The 24,858-nt window shown below is 44.5% G+C and overlaps 1 protein-coding gene across 2 annotated transcripts in view; it reads right to left on the bottom strand.

Moving 5' to 3' along the window:
- The window catches only part of LOC136572441 (lactosylceramide alpha-2,3-sialyltransferase-like), a 35,189-nt gene extending 11,217 nt beyond the window's left edge, over positions 1-23,972 (bottom strand). Inside the window, exons 1-3 of one of the 2 annotated variants that reach the window (XM_066572997.1) lie at positions 23,806-23,972; positions 22,013-22,151; positions 9,085-9,190 (exon numbers count right to left, since the gene is read on the bottom strand). In XM_066572997.1, coding sequence (XP_066429094.1) covers positions 9,085-9,190; positions 22,013-22,056 — 150 coding nt within the window. In that variant the 5' untranslated portion in view covers positions 22,057-22,151; positions 23,806-23,972. Of the gene's footprint in view, positions 1-9,084; positions 9,191-22,012; positions 22,152-23,152; positions 23,173-23,805 lie in introns of those variants that run through there. The other variant, XM_066572998.1, reaches the window with a different exon arrangement.
- Positions 23,973-24,858: the final 886 nt, after the last annotated feature.

Raw genomic sequence — 24,858 nt, 5'->3', positions numbered from 1 at the left:
ACAATTCTCCTTAGAGAATTGTGCAGACGTCTCCCCAGTCGCCACTGGGGCTGCTGGCAGCCTAAAGCCTCCAAGGATGCATCAGCCATCTCATTTATTTCTGTGCATGCACTTATGAAGGTTTAAATACCCATTTAGGTAAAGGCCTCTCCTACATGTCCCTATAATACATGCCCTGCAGTCTTTCTTGTGCCGATTCTGATGATGCAGAAATGTAGGGCGGATTTAATTACAACATATGACCGCTGAACCATAGTTTACTGCTGAGAGATGGACAACCCCTCCCTCAAACTGTAAGGCCCCCTGCACACGGGCGAAAAAATTCTGCGGCGGGATTGCATTACAATGCGCAATCCTATGCAGACGGACGCGATTTGTCCACGTAAAAATGCACACGGAAAATAAATCGCGGCATGCTCTATTTCTGTGCCGGTCTCAAGGAGGCCCGCACAGAAATGTCACTCCCGGGCCGCCGGCTCCACTCTGCGCATGCACATCACAGAGCCGGAGCCGCGGAAGAGGTGAGTGCCACACTGGTCTCTGCAGGCGCTCGGGTCGGGTCCCGCTGTGAGAATTCTCGCAGCGGGATCCGACCCGGTCATCTGCAGGCGGCCTAAGGCAAAGTTAATAATATCCTATGCCACATGAAGAGGAGAAAGCACAGATCCCATTGCATAGTGTATGTATTGTCCTCAGCAGGTCGCACTTGTAGGCAAATGTGGACATACAGAAAAACATCTACATATTGTGGAGGAACTAGACCGCTGACATTATTCCCATCCAGGTCAACCCAGGACAATGCAAATGAGGATGTAAGCAAATAAGCCAGAAAGGGATCTACTCTGGATCTTAGGAAACCTGGAAAATAACTCGCCCTAGTATTGGAAACTATTCAACCATAGTAGCTAAGCACTATGAAATTGGTAAGAGGGGTCATAGGTGACCCTATTGCCTGCTTAATGGGTCAAATGGCCCGATGAAATATAATTAGAGATGAGCGAACGTACTCGTTTCGAGAAATTACTCGATCAAGCACCGCGATTTTCGAGTACTTCACTACTCGGGTGAAAAGATTCGGGGGGGCGCCGGGGAGCGGGGCGGGGCGTGGCATGGTGGAGCGGGGGGTAGCAGCGTGGAACAGGGGGAGCTCTCTCTCTCCCTCTCCCCCCCACTCCCCTCTGCAACCCTCCGCTCACCCACGGCGCACCCCGAATCTTTTCACCTGAGTAGTGAAGTACTCGAAAATCGCGGTGCTCGATTGCGAAATCGGCCTTACCGAGTACGTTCGCTCATCTCTAAATATAATAATTTCTATATTTGACAATTAGTCTATCGGCTGTAATACAGGATAGTTTATGTTACATGGCATTTAAATGATAGGAGCTTGGATGCATAGAGATAAAAGCTTTCTTCTATTTATTCAGTACTAGCTTACCCGTCGCGCGTTGCTGCGAAGACAGACAGACATACATACATTCGTTTTTATATATCTAGATAACAACCAATCACAGCGCAGCTTTCATGTTACCTCAGTGGTATAATATATAACAACCAATCACAGCGCAGCTTTCATGTTACCTTAGCAGTATAAAATATAACAACCAATCACAGCGCAGCTTTCATGTTACCTCAGCAGTAAGAGAAATAACAGCCAATCACAGCGCAACTTTTATTTTGCCTCAGCAATACAAAAAATAGCAACCAATCACAGCGCAGCATTCATTTTACCTCAGCGGTATAATATACAGCAACCAATCACAGCACAGCTTTCATTTTACCTCAGCAGTGTAAGAAATAGCAACCAATCACAGCACAGCTTTCATGTAACCTCAGCAGTATAAGTAGCAACCAATCATAGCACAGCTTTCATGTTGCCTCAGCAGTATAATATATAGCAACCAATCACAGCACAGCTTTCATGTTACCTCAGCAGTATAAGAAATAGCAACCAATCACAGCTCAGCTTTCATTTTACCTCATCGGTATAATATATAACAACCAATCACAGCTCAGCTTTCATTTTACCTCATCGGTATAATATATAACAACCAATCACAGCTCAGCTTTCATTTTACCTCAGCAGTATAATATATAACAACCAATCACAGCTCAGCTTTCATTTTACCTCATCGGTATAATACATAACAACCAATCACAGCACAGCTTTCATTTTACCTCAGCAGTATAATATATAACAACCAATCACAGCTCAGCTTTCATTTTACCTCATCGGTATAATACATAACAACCAATCACAGCACAGCTTTCATTTTACCTCAGCAGTATAATATATAACAACCAATCACAGCTCAGCTTTCATTTTACCTCATCGGTATAATACATAACAACCAATCACAGCACAGCTTTCATTTTACCTCAGCAGTATAATATATAACAACCAATCACAGCTCAGCTTTCATTTTACCTCATCGGTATAATACATAACAACCAATCACAGCTCAGCTTTCATTTTACCTCAGCAGTATAATATATAACAACCAATCACAGCTCAGCTTTCATTTTACCTCATCGGTATAATACATAACAACCAATCACAGCACAGCTTTCATTTTACCTCAGCAGTATAATATATAACAACCAATCACAGCTCAGCTTTCATTTTACCTCATCGGTATAATACATAACAACCAATCACAGCACAGCTTTCATTTTACCTCAGCAGTATAATATATAACAACCAATCACAGCTCAGCTTTCATTTTACCTCATCGGTATAATACATAACAACCAATCACAGCTCAGCTTTCATTTTACCTCAGCAGTATAATATATAACAACCAATCACAGCTCAGCTTTCATTTTACCTCATCGGTATAATACATAACAACCAATCACAGCACAGCTTTCATTTTACCTCAGCAGTATAATATATAACAACCAATCACAGCTCAGCTTTCATTTTACCTCATCGGTATAATACATAACAACCAATCACAGCACAGCTTTCATTTTACTTTAGCATTCTCAATATCCAGCAATTGTCTTGCGAAACGTTCGGCGGATGCATCATTTTGTAGTTGAACACTCATCCCGTTGCTCGTAATGCCTTTTGCTTTCGTGCTTGAGATGGAAATCAAATGATCTTTGTCTGGGGGGCATAACTGTCGGCGATGCTTGCACGCGCGCCACCTATCGTGGGATAGATGTACTATGCGAGTAATCTTCCCAGGAGTGTACTCAGCAACTTCCCAAAGTCTCATGGCAATTGGATGATTGGTGTAGTAATGCATAAAGGACAGACAGACAGACTGACATACATACATTCATTTATATATATCAGGAAGTGAGAGAATTAGATTCCGCACGTAAAATTTTGACTACACCATTCATCCAATCACCATGAAACTTTGGGAAGTTGTTGAGTACACTCCTGGGAAGATTACTGGCATAGTACAACTATCCTACGATAGGTGGCGCGCGTGCGAGCATCGCCGACAGTTATGCCCCCCAGACAAAGATCGTTTGATTTCCATCTCAAGCACGAAAGCAAAAGGCATTACGAGTAACGGGATGAGTGTTCAACTACAAAATGATGCATCCGCCGAACGTTTCGCAAGACAATTGCTGGATATTGAGAATGCTGAGGTAACATGAAAGCTGCGCTGTGATTGGTTGCTATTTCTTATACTGCTGAGGTAAAATGAAAGCTGTGCTGTGATTGGTTGCTATATATTATACCACTGAGGTAACATGAACGCTGTGCTGTGATTGGTTGCTATATATTATACCACTGAGGTAACATGAACGCTGTGCTGTGATTGGTTGCTATATATTATACTGCTGAGGCAACATGAAAGCTGCGCTGTGATTGGTTGCTATATATTATACCGCTGAGATAAAATTAATGTTGCGCTGTGATTGGTTGTTATCTAGATATATAAAAACGAATGTATGTATGTATGTCTGTCTTCGCAGCAATGCGCGACGGGTAAGCTAGTACTGAATAAATAGAAGAAAGCTTTTATCTCTATGCATACAAGCTCCTATCATTTAAATGCCATGTGTCAAGAAACCTCCCAGGATCGAGCGGTATGGATGAGAGACTGCTTTCTTCATGCTGAAAAGAGGACACAGCAAGAAATATAAGACGGGAGCTGACATAACCTGCTACATAGGTGAGATCATTACCTTTACTTGAATATTTATAGTTTATGTTAGTCTAGTTACCAGCTTGAAATAGAAACACCTGGAAGAAGCCCATATATTGGGCAATATGACAGGTCTGGACAGCACATTAGGTTAGCTTAGCAGCTACATTAGATAGCAGAGTGTTCCAATGTAAAAAGCTGTGATATTGCTGGCTCCAAGTCAACCTCCACTACCAGTGCAATGTCTAAATCCAATCAGCATCACTGGCTCAATGTCAGAGACCCGTATCAATCAGCGGCTCTCGGCCACTCTACTCCAACTGGCTGAGAGCTGCTGGCAAGGACTCCTCAGCTGCCTAGTTAAAGGGGTTGTCCCGCGCCGAAACGTGTTTTTTTTTTTTTCAACCCCCCCCCCGGTCGGCGCGAGACAACCCCGATGCAGGGACCTAAAGAAAGCTTACCAGAGCGCTTACCTGAATCCCCGCGCTCCGGTGACTTCTATACTTACCGGTGAAGATGGCCGCCGGGATCCTCTTCCTCCGTGGACCGCAGCTCTTCTGTGCGGTCCATTGCCGATTCCAGCCTACTGATTGTCTGGAATCGGCACGTGACGGGGCGGAGCTACACGGAGCTGGCATTCTGCACGAGCGGCTCCATTGAAGAGAGCAGAAGACCCGGACTGCGCAAGCGCGGCTAATTTGGCCATCGGAGGGCGAAAATTAGTCGGCTCCATGGGAACGAGGACGCTAGCAACGGAGCAGGTAAGTATAAAACTTTTTATAACTTCTGTATGGCTCACAATTAATGCACAATGTACATTACAAAGTGCATTAATATGGCCATACAGAAGTGTATAGACCCACTTGCTGCCGCGGGACAACCCCTTTAAGCTGGTGTAATCGGCTGCCCAAAAAGGGTTAACTGTTTGCCACTGCAATGATCTGTGAGATGTGTGACAATTGTCTCGTACAAGAATTTTTGCGATAATTTGAATTAAAGGGGTTGTCCCGCGGCGAAATCAAAATTTTTTTTTTCTACATACCCCCACATTGTGCCCTGTTAAAAACAATCCCTTTGTTATTTAAAAAAAAAAAAATTGCTTACCTGCATCCCCGTTCGGGCAGTTTCTTCTTTTCTTCTTTTAAAGATGGCCGCCAGTCCTTTCCCAAGGATGCACCGCGGTCTTCTCCCATGGTGCACCGCGGGTCTTCTCCCATGGTGCACCATGGATTATCTACTCCTGTGTTGCGTTCCACTGCCGATTACAGCCACCTAATTGGCTGATCGGCACCACGTGACGGAGGCGGAGCTACGATGACGATGCGCAGACCAGCTCTCCGGCGCGAGCACGCCGGAGCGGCCCCATTCAACAGAGCAGAAGACCGGACAGCGCAAGCGCGTCTAAAGAAGCCAGAAGATGCAGAAATTAGTCGTAGCCATGGAGACGGGGACGCCAGCACCGGAGGGGGTAAGTGTATAACTTCTGTATGGCTCATATTTAATGCACGATGTATATTACAAAGTGCATTAATATGGCCATACAGAAGTGTATACCCCCACTTGATTTCACTAGGAAGCATGGACAGATTAGACTATGAAAGTTGTTTGCTGCGACACAGCAGCAGAGCAGAGACTGCAGTTGTCAGAAGTGCTGCTGGTCGGACAGACTGGGAGCGCAGGCCGCTGCAGAGTAGCAGTTGCTAGTATTGAAGGACATTGTGGAACACATCTCTGAGTGTGAGAAGAGCTCAACTTCTGAGAAGTGAGGCAACAGGATCGCCTTGAATCTAGTGAAACACTGTAAGTGACAGAGCAACGATGTACAGGAAGGACAGTAGTTGCAAGTGCAGATCCAAAAAGCCCCCGTGTCACTGGATTGAACTGTTGGAGACTGGCTAAGGGAGCATCTGGACAGCAATTCTTTCCATCGCAAGCGCCAAACTGTAAGTGAGGTCGACTCCAATACAAGTGATAAGTGTGCACACAGGCCTGTTGTATAGGGAACTCTGCAGCAACGGAAAGTTACAGACAGAGACTCAACACCATAGACCACCGCGAGTTATATTTTATTGATATCAGTGAGGTTATAGCCTTGCTCAGGACTGTGTATTGAACCATGTGAACTGTATTCTATTGTGATAGGACTAACTCCTTCAAATATCATTAATACTGTTTCTAAGTATCATTGTTATCTCGTTACCTGTAGAGAGTAATATTCGTAGAACAGAGTCAGGGCAGATACCAGTACCTAACCGGACATTTTTGTAATCTTAAGTAAACTTTGTATATTTTTGGTAACTCTGTTAGCGCTATCGCATCCTGAAACCTGTGCCGCGTACCGCCTCCCGTGACACTGGTGAGATTTAATGTATAGATTCTTTATGATATTGGGCATACAGCCCCCTATAACATGCAAGTGAACCCAGTAACCATTCTTGGGCTACCTGCACACGGGCGAGCGCGATATCGGGCCGAGTATCGAGTTCGTCAACCTGCGTTTACCCACGGATGCGCAGCGATTTTCAGACAAAAATCGCCTCGCACCCTTCTGCGAAATTCTGATCCTCTGATACAAGTTTCACGTGTGATAACTGATCAGAACTGCTTCCCATTAAATTCAATGGGAGACCTTGCATCGCACAATGTATTTAAGTCCCATAAGAGTCACGAGGAACGCAAAAATATAGAACATGCAGCATTTTTTCCCCTCACCATATCGCAGTGATGGAAAACACTGCCCAGGTGTAGGACTCCATTCAAAAGAACGGAGTTCATATTGATGTGGGTTTTGCGAGTCTCGTAACGCACAAAACGTGCGTGAGAATCTCGACCGCGTGAGACCGGCCTTATAGGTATATAAGCTGGAAAAAAGGGGTGTTGACTGATTATACAGCCCATGCCAAATATAGCAAAGGCAAAGATGGCCGAAGACAGCATTGTACCTTGTTATCACAGCTGCCAGAGGCTATACCGAATGCTAGCACACCCAATGAAATGGGCAATTAAAACTGAATGTCTTGCTCTCTCCCGTAGGCAAGTACTCGGTAACGACGATACTCGCTCGAGTATCTGTCCTTACCGAGTATGCTCGGTCATCTCTAATAACAACCCATTTCAGCGCAGCTTTTATTCTGCCTCAGCAATATAAGAAATAGCAACCAATCACAGCGCAGCATTCATTTTGCCTCGGCAGTATAATATATAGCAACCAATCACAGCACAGTTTTCATGTTACCACAGCAGTATAAGTAGCAGCCAATCACAGCACAGTTTTCATGTTATCCCAGCAGTATAATATATAACCACCAATCACATCACAGCTTTCATGTTACCTCAGCAGTATAATATATAACAACCAATCACAGCGCAGCTTTCATTTTACCTCAGCAGTATAATATATAACAACCAATCACAGCACAGCTTTCATGTTACCTCAGCAGTATAATATATACCTACCAATTGCAGACCAGCTTACATGTTAGCTCAGCGGTATAATATATAACTACCGATCACATCACAGCTTTCATGTTACCTCAGCGGTATAATATATAACGACCAATCACAGCGCAGCTTTCATGTTACCTCAGTGGTATAATATATAACAACCAATCGTAGCACAGCTTTCATGTTACCTCAGCAGTATAATATATAACAACCAATCACAGCGCAGCTTACATGTTACCTCAGCAGTATAATATATAACAACCAATCACAGCGCAGCTTTCATGTTACCTCAGCAGTATAATATATAACAACCAATCGTAGCGCAGCTTTCATGTTACCTCAGTGGTATAATATATAACAACCAATCGCAGCGCAGCTTTCATGTTGCCTCAGCTTTATAATATATAGCATACCCGTCAGACGTTGCTGTGATATCTGAAGAAAGGAAATTCAAGCAAACTCGTTCTGATTGTTTGTTATATATTATACTGCTGAGGTAACATGAAAGCTGCGCTGTGATTGGTTGTTATATATTATACTGCTGAGGTAACATGAAAGCTGTGCTGTGATTGGTTGCTAATTCTTATACTAATAAGGTTACATGAAAGCTGTGCTTTGATTGGTTGCTATTTCTTATACTGCTGAGGTAACATGAAAGCTGCACTGTGATTGGTTCTTACTTTCTAAACTGCTGAGGTAGCTTCAAAGGTGCGCTGTGATTGGTTGTTATATACTATACAACTAAGGTTACATGAAAGCTGTGCTGTGATTGGTTGTTATATATTATACTGCTGAGGTATGATGAAACCTGTGCTGTGATTGGTTGCTATTTCTTATACTGCTGAGGTAACATGAAAGCTGTGCTGTGATTGGTTGTTATATATTATACTCCTGGGGTAACATGAAAACTGCGCTGTGATTGGTTGCTACTTCAAGTGCGTGTATCCAAAAGCACCCAAATAAATAAATAGAATTAAAACGACACTTTGAAATGTTTTCCAGATGTAAATGAATAAGTTTCAATAAAAATGACACAATGTAAATTCATCGTTATCAGAACGAGTTTCCTTGAATTTCCTTTCTTCAGATATCACAGCAACGTGCGACGGGTATACTAGTATATAGATAAAACAATAGTAGTAAGCAGAAAAGCAATGAAAACAACATCATATCCCATGGCAACTAGATTAGGAATTGTCCGAGGGGTCGTGTTGCGACCTAACAGGACTACGAAATTTGCAAAAAATCCCAAACTCTTTGCTTTTTGGTCTCATTTCACAAGTTGCACAAGAATGTGCCATTATAGACTGCAATGCAAAACATGTGCAACTGCATCTCCCCCGCCACAGCCAAATCCCATACCTAAAAGAGATGCAGGACAGGAAGCTACACAAGTCTTGATCGCACAACTTTTCTGGTCTTGCACCATCACGCTTCAAAGTTGCCATGTAGCCCTGGCCTTACTTGTATGAATTTGCACACATTCCCCTTTCCCACAATGATCACTAACTTGATAAAAGCAATGTCCAACCTTTATGTGGTTGGGGTCCACGGCTCGGCGGTCACACGGCTTGGCGTCCAGTCCCACTTTGCAGATGTACAGAGAGGTTATCAGGAAGATGATGACAAACAGAATCCTAAAGACAAACATAAAATATAGTACATTACATAAAACTGGAACCATACATATAAAAATACTCTCATTAGGACAGGTAATACGACAATTAATGCTGCCACACTACAAAATATTTGGGGATCCTTCATTGGTCATAAGCCCCATTTTGGGTAAATTAAAGAGAATGACACATGATGCGGGTGCGTTGCTTTTGCATGATAGAGTATAAAGAATGGGCGAACAGATGAGGGAGGAGTTGGAGAATGCATTATATCTGCCCACCACCTTCGTACTGCTGAATCGGGGAGAAGTGACCAGGGAGAAACAACACATACATGCCACCGGCGACTCTGCAACACTACACCGATCCTCCTCTTGGTAAGGTGATGGTGGATCTCGGCACACAGACAAATGTCAGGGTGATGTGAAAGGTTAACCCCAAGTAGCTAATCAAATGTTATTGTAGATAGAATGTATTTATACAGATGAAGTGAGGGCAAGTAGCGGGCTCCAGGCTCGTTAAGGCCCAACATCCTAAGGCAATCCGCGGTGTTTCACCACAGCTACTAGGTTCTATTGAACCTAATAGCTCAATGTACATGCTGCGGAATTCTGCAGCGTGAAATTACCTGCGGACGGCTTTCATTGTAGTCAATGGAAGCTGCCTGTCCCGCTATACTTCTGCTGTAGCACACGGGAGTATAGCGTGAATACGCACCCCGCCCACTGCGTCATATGACACCGCCGGGGCATGCGCAGTTAAGTGTACTGTACCTGCGCACAAAAGGGCTGGATGAACTGCGCATGCACCAGTTTGGGATCTCCTGATGCATGCAAGAGATTTCTTACATTATCCACAGCACTCTGGCAGAGAGGGGAGGCATTAGGGAACACACTTTGGCCGGCAGAGATGGTCCAGGCCACCTACGGGACTGCTCCCCAGTATTTAACATGTAGCAAATAAACCTCATTTTCACAGGTATGATTTGCTAAGGATTTTAACAAAATAACTAAAAAAGTGTACTTCATTGTATTATAGCTGAACAGACCACAGGTTCTCTTTAAATAATGCTTAAATTATGCATATGGAATAAAGTTATTTATGCATTCCTGAGGTGCTGGAACTTAATCCTTGTTTGGTGTTCAAACAGCAGCTTTTTGTGTTTGCGCACTCAGTGGAAGAAAATCAGCGAGTCTCGGTCAGCTGGCGGATTTACCGGTTACAAAAACAAACAAACAAAAAAAAAAACGGGGGAAACCACCATGTACATAAAATCTTTTAAAAATCGAAACACTCAGGTCATTAAGGGGTTAAAGGGAAACTCCCAGGCTAGATGTTCTATAGGAAATGGCTCTGGATGCATTCTCTATGCAAAATATAGTGCTCTATGGCTGCGCACCCACTCTACAAAGATGTGGAGATGCCTCTCTGCAAATAAGGCACCATAAAGCCAATAGAAACGGTTTCTTCCAAACGTGCAATGGTCTGATAGGTGCATGATGTTGTGGCCAGTTTGTGATGCTCAATTGGGCACCTTCCTGGCAATACTTGGAACAAGCCATAAACAGGGTTATCAGCTTAGGACAATCTCTACTTGTTGTTTGATAGTAAACTCATTGTAAAGTGCTAGGACCCAGCAATCAGCTGTGATCGGTGGGTAAACTTGGTAGCAAGAGTTCAATTTCCCTGCAGTGCCACCACAGGGGGAAATAAAGCATTACACAGTGCCCATTAATATCAACTGGGATGTCTTTGTAATGTGGGACAGGAGAGGTCCTCCAAGTGTTGCCATGAAGAGTTGCTGGGCCTTGCTAAAGAAGAAGAGAGCGATCAATAAGTACAGGGCAGATATTGCTCCAGACATCTTTAAATGCAGGTTTCATTTTCACTAAGAAGTTTCTAAAATCAATGACCTCCTCCTTGGCACAGATGTAATGGGGGTATGGTTGTTGCTGACTGTTTTATTGCTCATTTAATGTTCTGCTGTGTTAGTGATTTGTAAGCTACTGTGATTTTAAAGAGATGAGGGAATGAGGTGCAGCCTCAGAGCAGCAACAGACAGGTAGTAGGTAGTCTGTGCTGCTATGCTGCAGTGTGGGGAGCTGGGGATTCCCCCTTGAGTTTGTGCGCCATTCTGTGGAGTGAGGAGCAGGGGATACTCCCTGATTCTGAGCAGCCATGCTGGGAAGTGAGAATTAGGGATACTGTTACGGCACTCTGACCCCCGAGCGCCAGATGGGGTGCCCTGATCTTCCCGCACCCCACTGTCCCTGCCTACTTGCCGCGGCCCTGGCTAACCCCAGGCGGACAACTGGATGGCGGTCCCTGCGCTGGCTAGGGACCTGGTGACTGACAAGAGAAACTAACTGATGGGGGGACAGAGTGCCGACAGAGAGGCAGATGGAAAAGGCCAACAGAACAAACAAAGCTACAGGCAGGCTGAAGGAAACTGACTGCAAACTAGGGCTAGCTGAGAGTAGCTGCAGACAGACTAGCTAGTAGCAGACAGAACCAGAACAGACTGAGTAAAAGGCGCACTAGAAAGAGACTGACTAGCAACTAGTACTGACTGACAGAGGCAGAACTGACTAGTGGCTAACAGAACCAATAACTGGCAGTGATCTCAGGTCACTGCCAGCCTTATAAACGAGAGACTCCGCCCCGGGGTGGAGAGTGGGAGGAGCCAGCTCCCCCACTACTGCACAAGAGAGGTGGAGGAGTACGGGCGGACACGCCCACGCCGCCGCACACCAGCCGTTCCACGGCGCCGGTAGAGCCCCAACGTCAGGGCTCCAGGACACCGGAGCCAACGCCGGGGTGGCGCGCGCTGACCACGGGACCCTGCGCTGCCCTGCATGGTAACAGATACTCCCTGAGTCTGCGCAGCCATGCTGTGGAGTGAGGAGCAGGGGATACTCCCTGAGTCTGTGCAGCCATGCTGTGGAGTGAGGAACAGGGGATACTCCCTGGTTTGAGGTAAAACTGCTGTACGCTATTCGATACCCACATTGCATGTCCAATTCTGGTCTGTAAATTGGACAAAACCAAAAAAGGGCATGCTGCGATTCTTTTCACATAGACCATAGATCGTATGTATAGCCTTATTGGCTATAATAGGTTGAAGTGTTATCTGTGAAATACACAAACTGAACTAGGATGGGAAAATTACATTTCTGAATGGACTCTAAATTAAATACAGCCAACCGCATCCATAGACTTCAGTGGACACAACTAATGCTGACATCCTTATGGCATCGGTATAGGCAGTATAGGTTGGTGTACCTTTTTTTTTTCTTAACAGTGCTGGGAAGAGTTTTCAATACAGAGGCATCCCTCAAAAACGGTTTACCCCGAAGTATTTATTAAATGATTCAGACATAAACCCTAAACGTAATCAAAAACGAGATGTGAACGGTCCCTTAAAGGAATCAACCATTTTGGAGGATACCTTTTTATTAGGCAGATCATCTTCCACTAAGTTGCACACAGTGAATATTCAATTTTTTTAACTGCTGGACATTTCACTAATTAGCTTTTTTTGCTACAAATGTTCAATTCCCCTACAGCTCCCCCACAGGCGATATGAAGTATTACACATTTCATTTGAAATCGGCTGCCAGGCTGCTCTGATTAAGGTCACTGTCATAATGACTCAGCATGTAAAAAAAGAAACCGGAGATAGATTCAGCCGAGATATGGAAAGAGTATATCGCACTACCAAAGGCTACCCGAGCAATCCAGGACTCACAGAACTTCAGGCGTGCTCTAAAAACGCACCTCTTCAGGGTGGCATACAGCATTCCCTAAACAAACCTCTCTTTACTCCACCTGATAACATGCTCCCTGACCTACTGACTGCAATCCCTGCTAGCCATCATAAACCGCTGCTGAAGTCATACCGATTCTGCCGTCACACGGCCAAATGTCTGACCAGTGTCTATGTGTATAACATCGCTCACTCTCCACCTCGCCATACTGTGCACATCTCCAGCCCCTTTACCTTTTGTATCACCCCACTATTCGTAGTATGTAAGCTCGTTGGAGCAGGACCCTCACCCCTATTGTTTCCATCAATTGATTACTAGGTAACCGTGGTTCTGTAATGTTTGTATTTTGTCTTTCTGTATCCCCTGTCTATGTAAGCGCTGAGGAATATGTTGGCGCTATACAAATAAAGTTTATTATTATTATTATTATTATTTATATGCTTATTGTGCTTGCAGTTACTTACATAGCGCCAACATATACCCCTGCGCTGTATAGATCCCCATTACAATTTTCCCTGTTTTCTTAAGCAGCCGTCTGGAGACGAGAGGTTGGATTTACCATGTGAAGCAATAGTCTATGTTTATGCCTTGCAGTATTTCAATTGGAAATAAGAATTTAAAGGGGCCGCTCACATTTCTTTACGTGACTCCTCCCTTGACTGTATTCTCTTCATAGGAGTTAAACCGGTTTGTCACAGATTACATACAGAAAATCTTTTTTCCGTTTCACTGCATTCAGGGTATCGATGTGAGGAATGCAAGATTTTAGTCCTGAAGGTGAAGTGTGTTTCATCCGCCCTGTGCCCGCTGCAACCACAATCCTCACATATTTCCCTTTATCAAATGATCTCAGTTTGCAAGTAATTACAGTAACCTATGCCATTTACTAGAACTTTGTGGCAAATATACGAAGCCCCGCATTTCCAACACCGGTCTAAGTATAAATTTTACACAATGCACCTAGTGCATGAGGAGACGCATGCCTCTTCATCTATTAGGTCCATTCCAGCAGCTGTGTGCGCCTATGCAGAAGTGTAAACAAGGGCCAACCTGGCATAATTTACACCAGTTTCTGGCATCAATTATACATAAAGGTGTTGTTCTGGTAAGCCACGCCCCCTTCTAACAGGCCACACCCCCTTTCAAGAAAGTGGCAGGAAAAGCAGCACAAAATTAAGAGAAGTCTCAAATTTTGTCAGAAATGGGCTTAGTGACAAAATTTGTGACTTTTTAAACACCAGAATTCTGGCATGGAAGCAGTAATATATCCCTTCCCCCCGTATCTTGTACCGGAGAGCGGAAACAAATATTTCCTGACCTGCACTAATATACTCTATCAATAAGCATAGTGGAATGAAAAGGTCTGCAACTTTCTAATATACTTTGTTCTTTAATTCCTCGCTATTTCCAGCTCTATGCTTGCTGTCAGTGAATGATCTATTGCCGTTTACAAACTAAGGGCACATTCACACAATCAATTTTTCCATCCGATTTTCTGTCTGTAAAAAAATCAGACTAAAATCAAATGGAAACGGGATCAGGTGGTTTCACAGCAAGGTTCTATAGGATTTCGCCCTTAGTGCTTAGGTCCTTTAACGCAGTAGATCCTGGGGGGCCCTTCCCGGCTCAGACCCTGACAGCGCACATCACGGTCATCCCCAAACCTGGTAAGGACGCCTCGGTTTGTGGCACCTGTTGCACAATTTCTTTGCGTAATATAGATGTCAAACTGTTTGCAAAATTGATAGCCTCATGGCTGCAAAGTGCAATCCCACATCTGATTCACAAGTGACAGGTGGGCTTTGTCCTGGGTAGAGAGGCAAGGGATAATACCATCAAATCCCTGTCGTTGATCGCTAGAGCCAAACTCTCGAATAGCCCCCTGTGTCTCCTTGTGGTAGATGCAGAAAAAGCGTTCGACAGGGTCAGTCGGAACTTCCCCGCAGCCACCCTGGACAAAATAGGTGTAGGTCAGAGGATGAAGGATGAGCGCATCCTAGCCCTATATCCTAATCCCTCGGCCAGAATCAGGGTCAATGGGGCCCTCTAAGACACCTTGCCAGTATGGAAAGGGACCAGGCAGGGATGCCCTCTCTCCCCGTTCCTATATATCCTGACTATGGAGGCTCTGGCAAATGTGTCAGAATGGGTCAATAGTGGGATTTTTATATAAGGGGGACGGAGCATAAAATGGCGTTGTTTGCAGATGGCATTACTTTATCTATCCATCCCACGTATTGGACTTCCAGTGATTTTACAGGAATTCCAACGTTTCGGCAGTATCAGTAACTACAAAGTTAACACTCAAAAAGTGCTTCGTTGCCGCAGACCGAGGTGTCACAAGCGGAGAGCCAGTTTCCGTTTCGATGGAGGCACTCAGCAATAAAATACCTAGGAATACAACCAACCAGCGGATGTCTCGCAAGCGTTCAAACTTAATTTCGTACCATTTGCCGCGGATCTAGAAAAAGACCTCAGCAAATGGGAAACGCTGTTGCTTTCTTGGAGCGGGAGGGCTAACGTAATTAAAATGGACTCTTACCCAAGTTCCTCTACTTATGTCAAACGGTCCCTCTGAAACTTCCTAGCTCATACTTAAAACGTTTGCGGGACTTGATCATAGCGTTCGTGTGGAGAGGGAGGAAACCATGAATGCACTTCTCCCTGCTCATGAGGAGTAGAAAGGGGGGAGGCCTAAGTCTACCCGACTTTACCCTATACTACAAAGCAAGCCTGGTCAACTGCATTTTGGATCTACTTAAAAGGGAGGGCGCTAAATTGTGGGTGGAGGCCAAATACACCTTGGTCCCAGGGTCACTGCTAGGTACAGCTTGGATCCCTTTTAAGCTCATAAGCCTAATACCCAACATCTCGCCTTTTATGCGCCAGCTCCTTCGAGCCTAGCTAGAGTTCGCTGCGGCCGGTGGCTTAGTTTCAGTGCCTGGTTCCCTTACTCCGCTGGTCTCCAACTCACAAATTGAGGCTACCGCAGATACAATGTGTGATGACTGTCTCCAGACTGAAGCCCCTGGCGGAGATCAAGGGGAGAGGGGGTCCTGCCCTGGGTCGTGGCTGCAACACTTTCAATTAAGGGGTTTCGTGGGGTCCCTGGACCCTCGTGTGAATCTAACTGGTCCTTACACCATTCAAGCAAATTTTTATGTCCACGTCCTCTCAGAGGCACATGATATCCCATCTCTACAAGTTATTGCTGAATCGGGAGGTGGAGGCCCAAAGACCCCCATACGTGGAGGCCTGGGAGAGAGCGCTAGGCCGTAGCCTTCCGCAGGAGGATTGGGAGAGAGCCTAGATTCTGTGTCACAAAATTTCTCCTGCCTGCAAACTTCAGAACTTAAAGGGGTTGTCCCGCGAAAGCAAGTGGGGTTCAGCACTTCTGTATGGCCATATTAATGCACTTTGTAATATACATCGTGCATTAAATATGAGCCAAACAGAAGTTATTCACTTACCTGCTCCGTTGCTAGCGTCCCCGTCTCCATGGTGCCGTCTAATTTCAGCGTCTAATCTCCCGATTAGACGCGCTTGCGCAATCCGGTCTTTTCCCTGGTGAATGGGGCCGCTCGTGCTGGAGAGCTGCTCCTCGTAGCTCCGCCCCGTCACGTGTGCCGATTCCAGCCAATCAGGAGGCTGGAATCGGCAATGGAACGCACAGAAGACCTGCGGTCCACCATGGGTGAAGATCCCGGCGGCCATCTTCGCAAGGTAAGTAAGAAGTCACCGGGGCGCGGGGATTCGGGTAAGCACTATCCGTTTTTTTTTTTCAACACATGCATCGGGTTTGTCTCGGGCCGAACGGGGGGGCTATTGAAAAAAAAACAAAACCGTTTCGGCGCGGGACAACCCCTTTAAATTTTAAAGTTATGTCGCGATGGTATAGGACTCCAGACCAGCTGCATAGGATTTTCCCACAGATTTCCCCCACTTGCTGGAGATGTAACAGTGACAGTGGGACAATAGGCCACATCTGGTGGAGCTGTGCTGGCGTGGCCTCCCTCTAGAAGGTAGTGATGGAGACTTATAACCCTATCTGTGTGACTCGGCTGCATTTAACTATGGAAATGGCTCTCCTCTCAATCCTTCCAGGTCCTATCAAAAGGATTCTTCATTCTGATACTAGAAGAATTATTCCCAGACTCTGGAAGTCCCCAATACCTCCATCGAGAGTAATGTGGGCGGAGGAGATGAATGAGCTCATGCGCTTTGATGAGCTGAGAGCCGGGGAGAATGGTGCCCAAGCGGAGTTCTACAGAACGTGGCAGGCCTAAGTCTCTTTCCGATCCTCAGAGAGATTTAGGAACTGGGTGGATACCAGACAACTCTGAGAGGGGTACACGAGGACTCCGTGAGGCTTGGGCTCTATCCTCCTGAGGGGCCCATTCTGTTGTCCCAACCCTTCCCTCCCCCCACATTCCCCAATGCTGGTTGTCAATTGCGTTTAACCCATTTTGTGATTTTGTCTTGTGTCCTCGTTATGTCTCTACAAGAACAGCTGATTTGTAACCGAAAAGAGCCTAAAAGTATACATGCTTTATTGTGTGAAAAGTGTTTGAATAAAAATTTTTTGAACCTAAAATCAAATAGAAATAAAGCAAGAAAAATAGCAGCCTGTCGCTTGGGGCGAAACACGTGTCGGGGTGCAGGTGGTAAGGCGTGGCTCTGGACAATGATGGAGGAGGGAAGAGATCTCTCACTGTGATTGCCTGCCAAGAAGACCTAAAATAGGGAGGCCTTAGGACCTTCAGGGTGATCAGGTAACAAGGCACAATAGATAGTGCGGATACGCGGGGCAACTTGAAATAAAGAATTAAAAAAGTAGAAGTGTGCAGAACCCATCATGCTTCTTTTTCATGCACGTAAAAATCGGATGCAAAATGGGTGAAAAGCAAGAAGAACTTGCACAACTGTTTTTTTCTATCTCACTGGTTTTGAGGTTTAATGCCCCTTTTAGCATATAAAAGCACTAGTACAGGGTGGGGCAAAAGTCTGGACACGCCTGTTTAAGTGGTGTAATAATGAGAAAATTGACTTTCAATGTGTAAAAGTAACTAATTGGGAGGGAGCGGCATTTTTTAGTGGAGGAGATGTTCTCAGCAGCTATTTTCTAATCTGCCATATTGAATTCAGCTCAGGTAATTCAAATGTGAAGAGGGTCATGTGACATATCAATCTTGGCTAGACTTTACTCAGAAACACACAGGACTGTCAGTTCTGCGCTATGTTTACTTCTTTAGGAGCTAGGCAAGTTGGTGTCAGACATCTAGGGCCTTTTTCATTGATAGATCACTTAACGGTGAGAACTACCTCCAAGATGTTACATGATGCCTTATTCCCATCTGTGCTCAATGGGAGCAGCGGGTTCCCACATTAATTTTCAACAAGATGGTGCCACTTTGCTGTGGCAGTACACATATGGCTAGATGTACATTTTCCTGGGCACAGGATTGGGCATAGAGGTCTGGCAGAATGGCCGCCAAGTTCGCTGGACCTAACACCTTTGGACTTTTATCTCTGAGGCCATTTAGGCTGGGTTCTCAGAGGGCGGAATCGTGCAGTTTTGCCGCAGCGAAGAACTGCAAGATTTCCGCCGGTAAAGCACTGCTTCAAAACTCTCACACTCAGCCATTGGCCGCATGCTTTTCCATTGCAGCCGGCACTCCCATGCAGAGCAGGGTGACTGCAATAGAAGAAAACCCCCCAAAAATAGACATGCTGTGGCTGGGGAATCTGCGTCGCAGCACCATCTTCTGGCGGCTTTGCCGTGATGGATTGGCTGTCCCATGTGGACGAGATTTTTGACAAATCTCATCCACATGGCTTGCTAACATGGGGATTAGCAGCCGCAGGCAGTTTGCCGCAGCAAAATTCTGCATGGAATTTCCGCGGCAAATCCGCCTTGTGTGAATCCAGCCTTAAAGTGCCTTGTGTATGTTGAAAAAATACGCAATATGGTTCACCTACAGTGCTAAGAAGACCTATCACCTGCAGCGTGTTCATGAAGACGGGATTAAATGTTCAACTATGTGCATGCGGCAGAATGGTGGGGACATTGAACACATCACATAAAGCGCTTTGTGAAACATTGCCTTCACTCAACTCCTAACCAAGTAAAGATAGGACACAACTGACTCTTGCAGAGTGTTTCTGAGTCATTTCTAGCCAAGATTGATATATCACATGACCCCCTTCCCATCTGAAAAACCGGAGCTGAATTCAGCATGGCCAAAATGGTCACCAAAAACGTCTTCTCCACCAAAAAAAAGTAGCCTCCCTCCCTATTAACCGCTTGAGTGGCACGCCCGGAAATTTTCCGGGACGAGATCCACTGCTCATGGCGATATAGCCCGGAAGATTTTCGGGCTATGTATCACTATGGGAGCTGCAGAGCACAATGCCACAAGCTGTGGTAGTGTACTCTGCCTGCACAGACCCACAGAGCACAAAGCAGGACATTGAGAAGCAGAAGATATTGCCGATCTGCCGGCAATCTCCTGCTTCTAATGTCCTGCTTTGTATACTGGTTGCTATAGAGACCATAGGCTTGTCAGAAGCAAGCAGATGGTCTCTGTTGCAGGGAAAGCTGGTGCTTGGCTGTCAGAGGACAGCTAGACACCAGCTCTTACAGCAGAGATCAGAGAAAACTTCTGATCGCTGCTGTGTTAACCCTTTACATGCTGCAGTCTATGTGACTGCAGCATGTAAAGGTCTGTCACCATGGGACCCCCCCCCCCCCCCCCCAGAATGTGATCAGGGAGTCCTGATGGGTCTCTGTGGAAGTCCCCTAAAGGGACAAAAAGAGAAAAAGTAAAAAATTATTTTAAAAAATAAAATAAATAAAATTAGAAAACACTTGTCTCCCTTTACTTTGTGAAAAATTAAAAATAAAATTACACATGTGGTATACCTGTGTCATAATGACCCAGAGAAGGAAGTTAGTACATTATTTAACCCCTTAATGACACGGTCCCTTTTTTTCTTCTTTCCCCATTTCTTTTTTTCCTCCCCCCGTTTAAAAAATCATAACGCCTTTATTTTTCCATCGACGTCGCTGTATGAGGGCTTGTTTTTTGCGGAATGAGTTGTATTTTTCAGTGGTGCTATTTAAAGTACCATATAATGTACTGAAAAAGTTTTACAAAAACCTAAGTAGAGTAAAATGAAAGAAAAATGACATTCCACCATCCTTCAGTGCGTTTTGTTTCTACGGCACACAAACTGCAACAAAAATGACCTGATAACTTTATTCTATGGGTCAGTGCGATTACTACGATACCAAATGTGTATACTTTTTTTGCTGTAGTACTTGTATTTTTTTTCAGACATTAAATTTTTAAAAATTATTTTCTGCTGCATCTTCTGCGCGCAATAACTTTTTTATTTTTTCATCAACGTACTTGAGCAAGGGCTCATTTTTTGCAGGATGCCCTGTAGTTAACGTTGGTACCATTTTGGAATACATATGACTTTTTGATCGCTTTTTATTGCATTTTTTCTGGGAGACAGGGTGACTGAAAAAGTGCATTTCTGGCGCTCTTTATTTTTTTTCGGACTACATTCACTGTATGGGGTAAATAATGCACTACTTTGATAGATCGGACATTTACGGATGCGGTGATACCAAATATGTATTTTTGTTTTATGATTTGAATTTTTTTTCATTATAGATATGGCAAAAGGAGGGTGATTTAAACTTGTATTTCTTTTTTTTCTTTAAGTGTGAAAGTCATGAAAAAGCAAAAAACTATTACAATTTGGTATTGGCATAATCATACTGGCCTCTAGAATTACTTTAATATATTATTTATACTGCTCAGAGAATGCAGTGAAAAATAAAAATAAAAAACATGCCAGAATTACAAATTTTGTTAATCTTACCACTAGAAAAAATGGAATAAAAAGTGATCAAAATTTTACATGTTCAAAAAAATTAGATAAATGAAGACTAGAGTTCATCCCGCAAAAAACAAGGCCTTCCGGGGCTCTGGCAATGAGAAATAACATTATTACGGCTCTTGGAATGTGGCGACACAAAAGCAGACCTTTAAGAAAAAAAAATGTTTTAGGCTGGATTCACATGAACGTATATCCTCATCTGCAGGGGGGGGGGGATGGAAGAGCCAGGAGCAGGAACTGAGCTCCCACCCCCTCTCTGCCTCCTCTCCGCCCCTCTGCACTATTTGCAATGGGGAGAGGCGGAACAGGGCAGGGCTAATTCTCAGAATTTAGCCCTGTCCCCATCCCGCCTCCTTTCATTGCAAATAGTGCAGAGGGGCGGAGAGGAGACAGAGAGGGGGCGGGAGCTCAGTTCCTGCTCCTGGCTCTTCCATCCTCCCCCCCCCCCTGCAGATGAGGACGACGTATATCGGCTCGGCGTGAAAACCGAGCCGATATACGTTCGTGGGAATGCAGCCTTAAATGTACACAAATAGCAAAACATAAAAACCTGTATAAACTTAGTATCACCGGAATCATGCTGACTAAGAGAATAATGTTATCACATTATTTATTCTGCACGCCGTAAAAATGAAATCGAAAAAACAAATGGCAGGATTTCTTTTTTTTCCCCTAATCTCCCTACAAATGTTTTCACAAAAGTTATACAATACATTATATATACCCAAAAATGATGCCATCAAAAAGTACAACTTGTCCCGCAAAAAACAAGCCCTCATATGGCCGTGTCAGTGGGAAAATGAAAAAGTTATGGCTCTTAGAACGAGACTGCAAAATTAGTTAAAATTAAATGATTGGCCCATTTAAAAAACTTGCCCTGGTGGGTCTGACAGGGTGGTAAGAAACCCGTTACTCAAGGGGTTAATACTTTCGCACATTGGGAGTCAATTTTCTCATTATTTTAGCAGTTAAACGGATGTGTCCATACTTTTGCCTCACCCCGTATATTCTTGGGTTATGGAATGTGGGTAACATAAGATGATCAATTACAGTTATAATAATCAGCGCTACAGATATTACATTAACCCCGCATTGTCCATCCCCGAGGGGCAAGATCTTCCACACGGATATAATTCATGCTCAAGATAAACGGTAAAGAACTGACCTCAGAAAGTACTTGCAGCAGCATGTATAGTTCAGCCTTTTCATCTTCCGCCCCTCTGATGGGCATCACAGGCAGGTTGGGGGGCACCGTACGGAGGACAGCATAAGTTCTTCAATGCTCACACTGTGGACGGCACATACTACGGATGAAGAGGAAATGAAACTTTGTCAAGTACATCCAATGGCAAACGGCGAGCTATTCCAATACCGCACATGTCTGAAACTAGATTAGAGAAGTTAATGGGCAACTTAACCACTACATGTGTATCCTTACCCCTGCCCCATGGCATAGAAGAACCTCCTGCAGCATAGCTGATCCGCAGCAGCACAACCACAAGTCACATATATGAAGTGGTAGCTGATCACCGCGTTTCTTTGCTGCCGTGAAGCTATTACATACAATGCCACAAAATGCAGATGTAGCAGAGGCAGAATAGTTGCTTAAGCCTTTTGAAATGCGGCATTGACAGAGTGTAGTAACTTTGAGTTGGTTTACTTGCAATGGTATTAACAGAAGCTGTACCAAGTGACAAACTCACCTCTGCCGCACCTTACATTGGATCTGCTTACAGAGACTGTATACGTTCAAGTGGAATATTGGTCAGAGAAAAACTAAAAGCTATTGTGCTCGTAAACCTGCACTTTTTTTCTGCACTTGCAAAGCGTTTTGTTCCAATGTTGTTCTAATAGTAAATCGCACATATTTGGTATCACCATATCTGTAAAGACCTGTACAGTAAATTGAACGTGCTATTTATCCCACACGGTAAAAAAAAAATGTAGATTAAAAAAATGGAACCCAAATCATATTTTGTTCATTTGCCTCCCCCCAAAAATACAATAAAAGTGATTAAAAAAAAGCCGTACGCACCTCAAAATAGTACCAATAAAAACTACAGCTCAGCGCACAAAAACAAGCCCTCACAGAGCTACAAAGGGTTATGGGAATTTGAATGCAGCGATGCAAGAAATTCTTTGCAAAAAGAAAAAAAAAAGGTTTTTATTGTGCAAAAGTGGAAAAACCTAAAAAAAAAGTATTTTGGTATCATCGTAATTGTAGCAACCTGCAGGGAAAAAAATGTAATTTATGTTGCATGATTAACACTAAATAAATTTTAAAAATGCAATACATGATATGTACCCAAAAATGGCCCCGATAACAACTACAGCTCAGCACAAAACCCTCGGCAGGAAAATAAAAAAGTTATGGCTTTTGAAAAGTGGAGATGAAAATCCCCCTCAAAAGTGTCGCATTCTCAGGACCGAAATCATGTGTGTCCTTAAAGGGTTAATAATGATATAAACTAAAAGTAGAGTAAACCAGAGCTAAACTCAATCCTGCTGTACTGGAGACACTCAACTCTGCTACATCCCATTTCCACATGTCACTATGGCTGTCACTGCAGACCGAGGGCGAACACTGACCCTGAAGGCAGAGTTGCTGTACATGCCGGACTGTATGGAAGCAGCAAGCGCCTCCTGCGGCTACAGATCTGTCCTAGGAAAGTCACCGTGTGATTAATAGAGCCAACCGATTGAGGGACGAAAGAGTCAACATGCAACAAAATATCCTTTACAGTCATCATTTCATAATTGTGCTGCAATCATCAACTACCTAGAGAGGAAAGCGGAATCCCAGATGCTGGCCTTTCCCGACCGGGAGGAGTATCATCTCTTCCCAAAGGAGAGCAATGAGAAGGTGTGTGGAGACACCTAGGAGGTGAGTGAGGAGACTTATAAGGCCATGCACGCTCCTCTGGGAAATATATGCTAATAAGGAAGATGGAACAATACCTTTTCCGATGTGATGCTTCGAGCCGCACTCAATAAAAAAAGTTTGGGGGTAGAATTAGTGGGACACATGGAAACAATCGCACATTTCTCCATGTTGAGCCTTCACCTAGCTGTGCCAGGCCCCAGCATGCTTGCAGTAAGGTAGGAGTCTCTGCTCCGCCTCGCCGCCGGAGGTGAGGAGGATCAGAGGATTGTAACTGAAGAGGTGGAGAGAAGCCAGAGCAAGAGGCAGGACGGCTCATGTACTATATGGGTCTTGTGTTACTGCTCTGCCAGCTGTGACCGGGCTCCTACGTCTGTCATAGAGACAGTATGTACACTACATGGCCATCTAGAAGAGCGTTGGACCTTCTCTGCCCTTCAGACCCGCAGCATTTCATCATGGTATACATTCTACTAGGTGATGAAACCGTTCTGCAGGAATATCGGCCCCTGCGGACAGGAAGCTTCTTGTAGTTGCTGCAAATTAGATGGTGGAAATGACAGGTTCTGACCAGCTGGCAGGAAGGGTTCATCGAGTCAGGCTGCTTGTGCCAATATTCTGACCAACAGAAATCTGGATTCATAAGACCAGGAGACGTTTTTCCACTGCTCATTGATGCAATTTTTGTGCTCTTTTGCACACTGGAGTCTCGTCTTTTTGTTTCTCTTAGACACAATGGCGCTGGAAGTGGTCATCTGCTGATATAGCTCATCCGTGCTAAGGAACAGCGACTTGTGCATTCAGACAAATTAGTTGGACATCAGCATTGTAATCGGCTGCAATTTCCTTGACTGTGTAGCACCTATTCATCAGAATGATTCTTGACATCCTCCTCTGACCCCTTCTATTGATGAATTGTTTATGTCTACAGGGTCCCTTTTTGCTTGGCGTTTTTTCTTAACCACACTATTCTTTGTAGACTGTCCATGCCCTTATAGAAAAAAACCCTACAAGATCAGCAGTGTATGACATCCTGGCCCCGGATAGTCTAGCACCGATGACCCGGCCTCGTTGGAAGTCGCTCAGATCACTAGATTTTCCCATTTAATGTGGATTCACATGAAACTGAT

Source organism: Eleutherodactylus coqui, chromosome 7 (genome assembly GCF_035609145.1).
Source record: "Eleutherodactylus coqui strain aEleCoq1 chromosome 7, aEleCoq1.hap1, whole genome shotgun sequence".
Lineage (NCBI taxonomy): Eukaryota > Metazoa > Chordata > Amphibia > Anura > Eleutherodactylidae > Eleutherodactylus > Eleutherodactylus coqui.
This window is presented reverse-complemented; position numbering and strand designations above follow the sequence as displayed.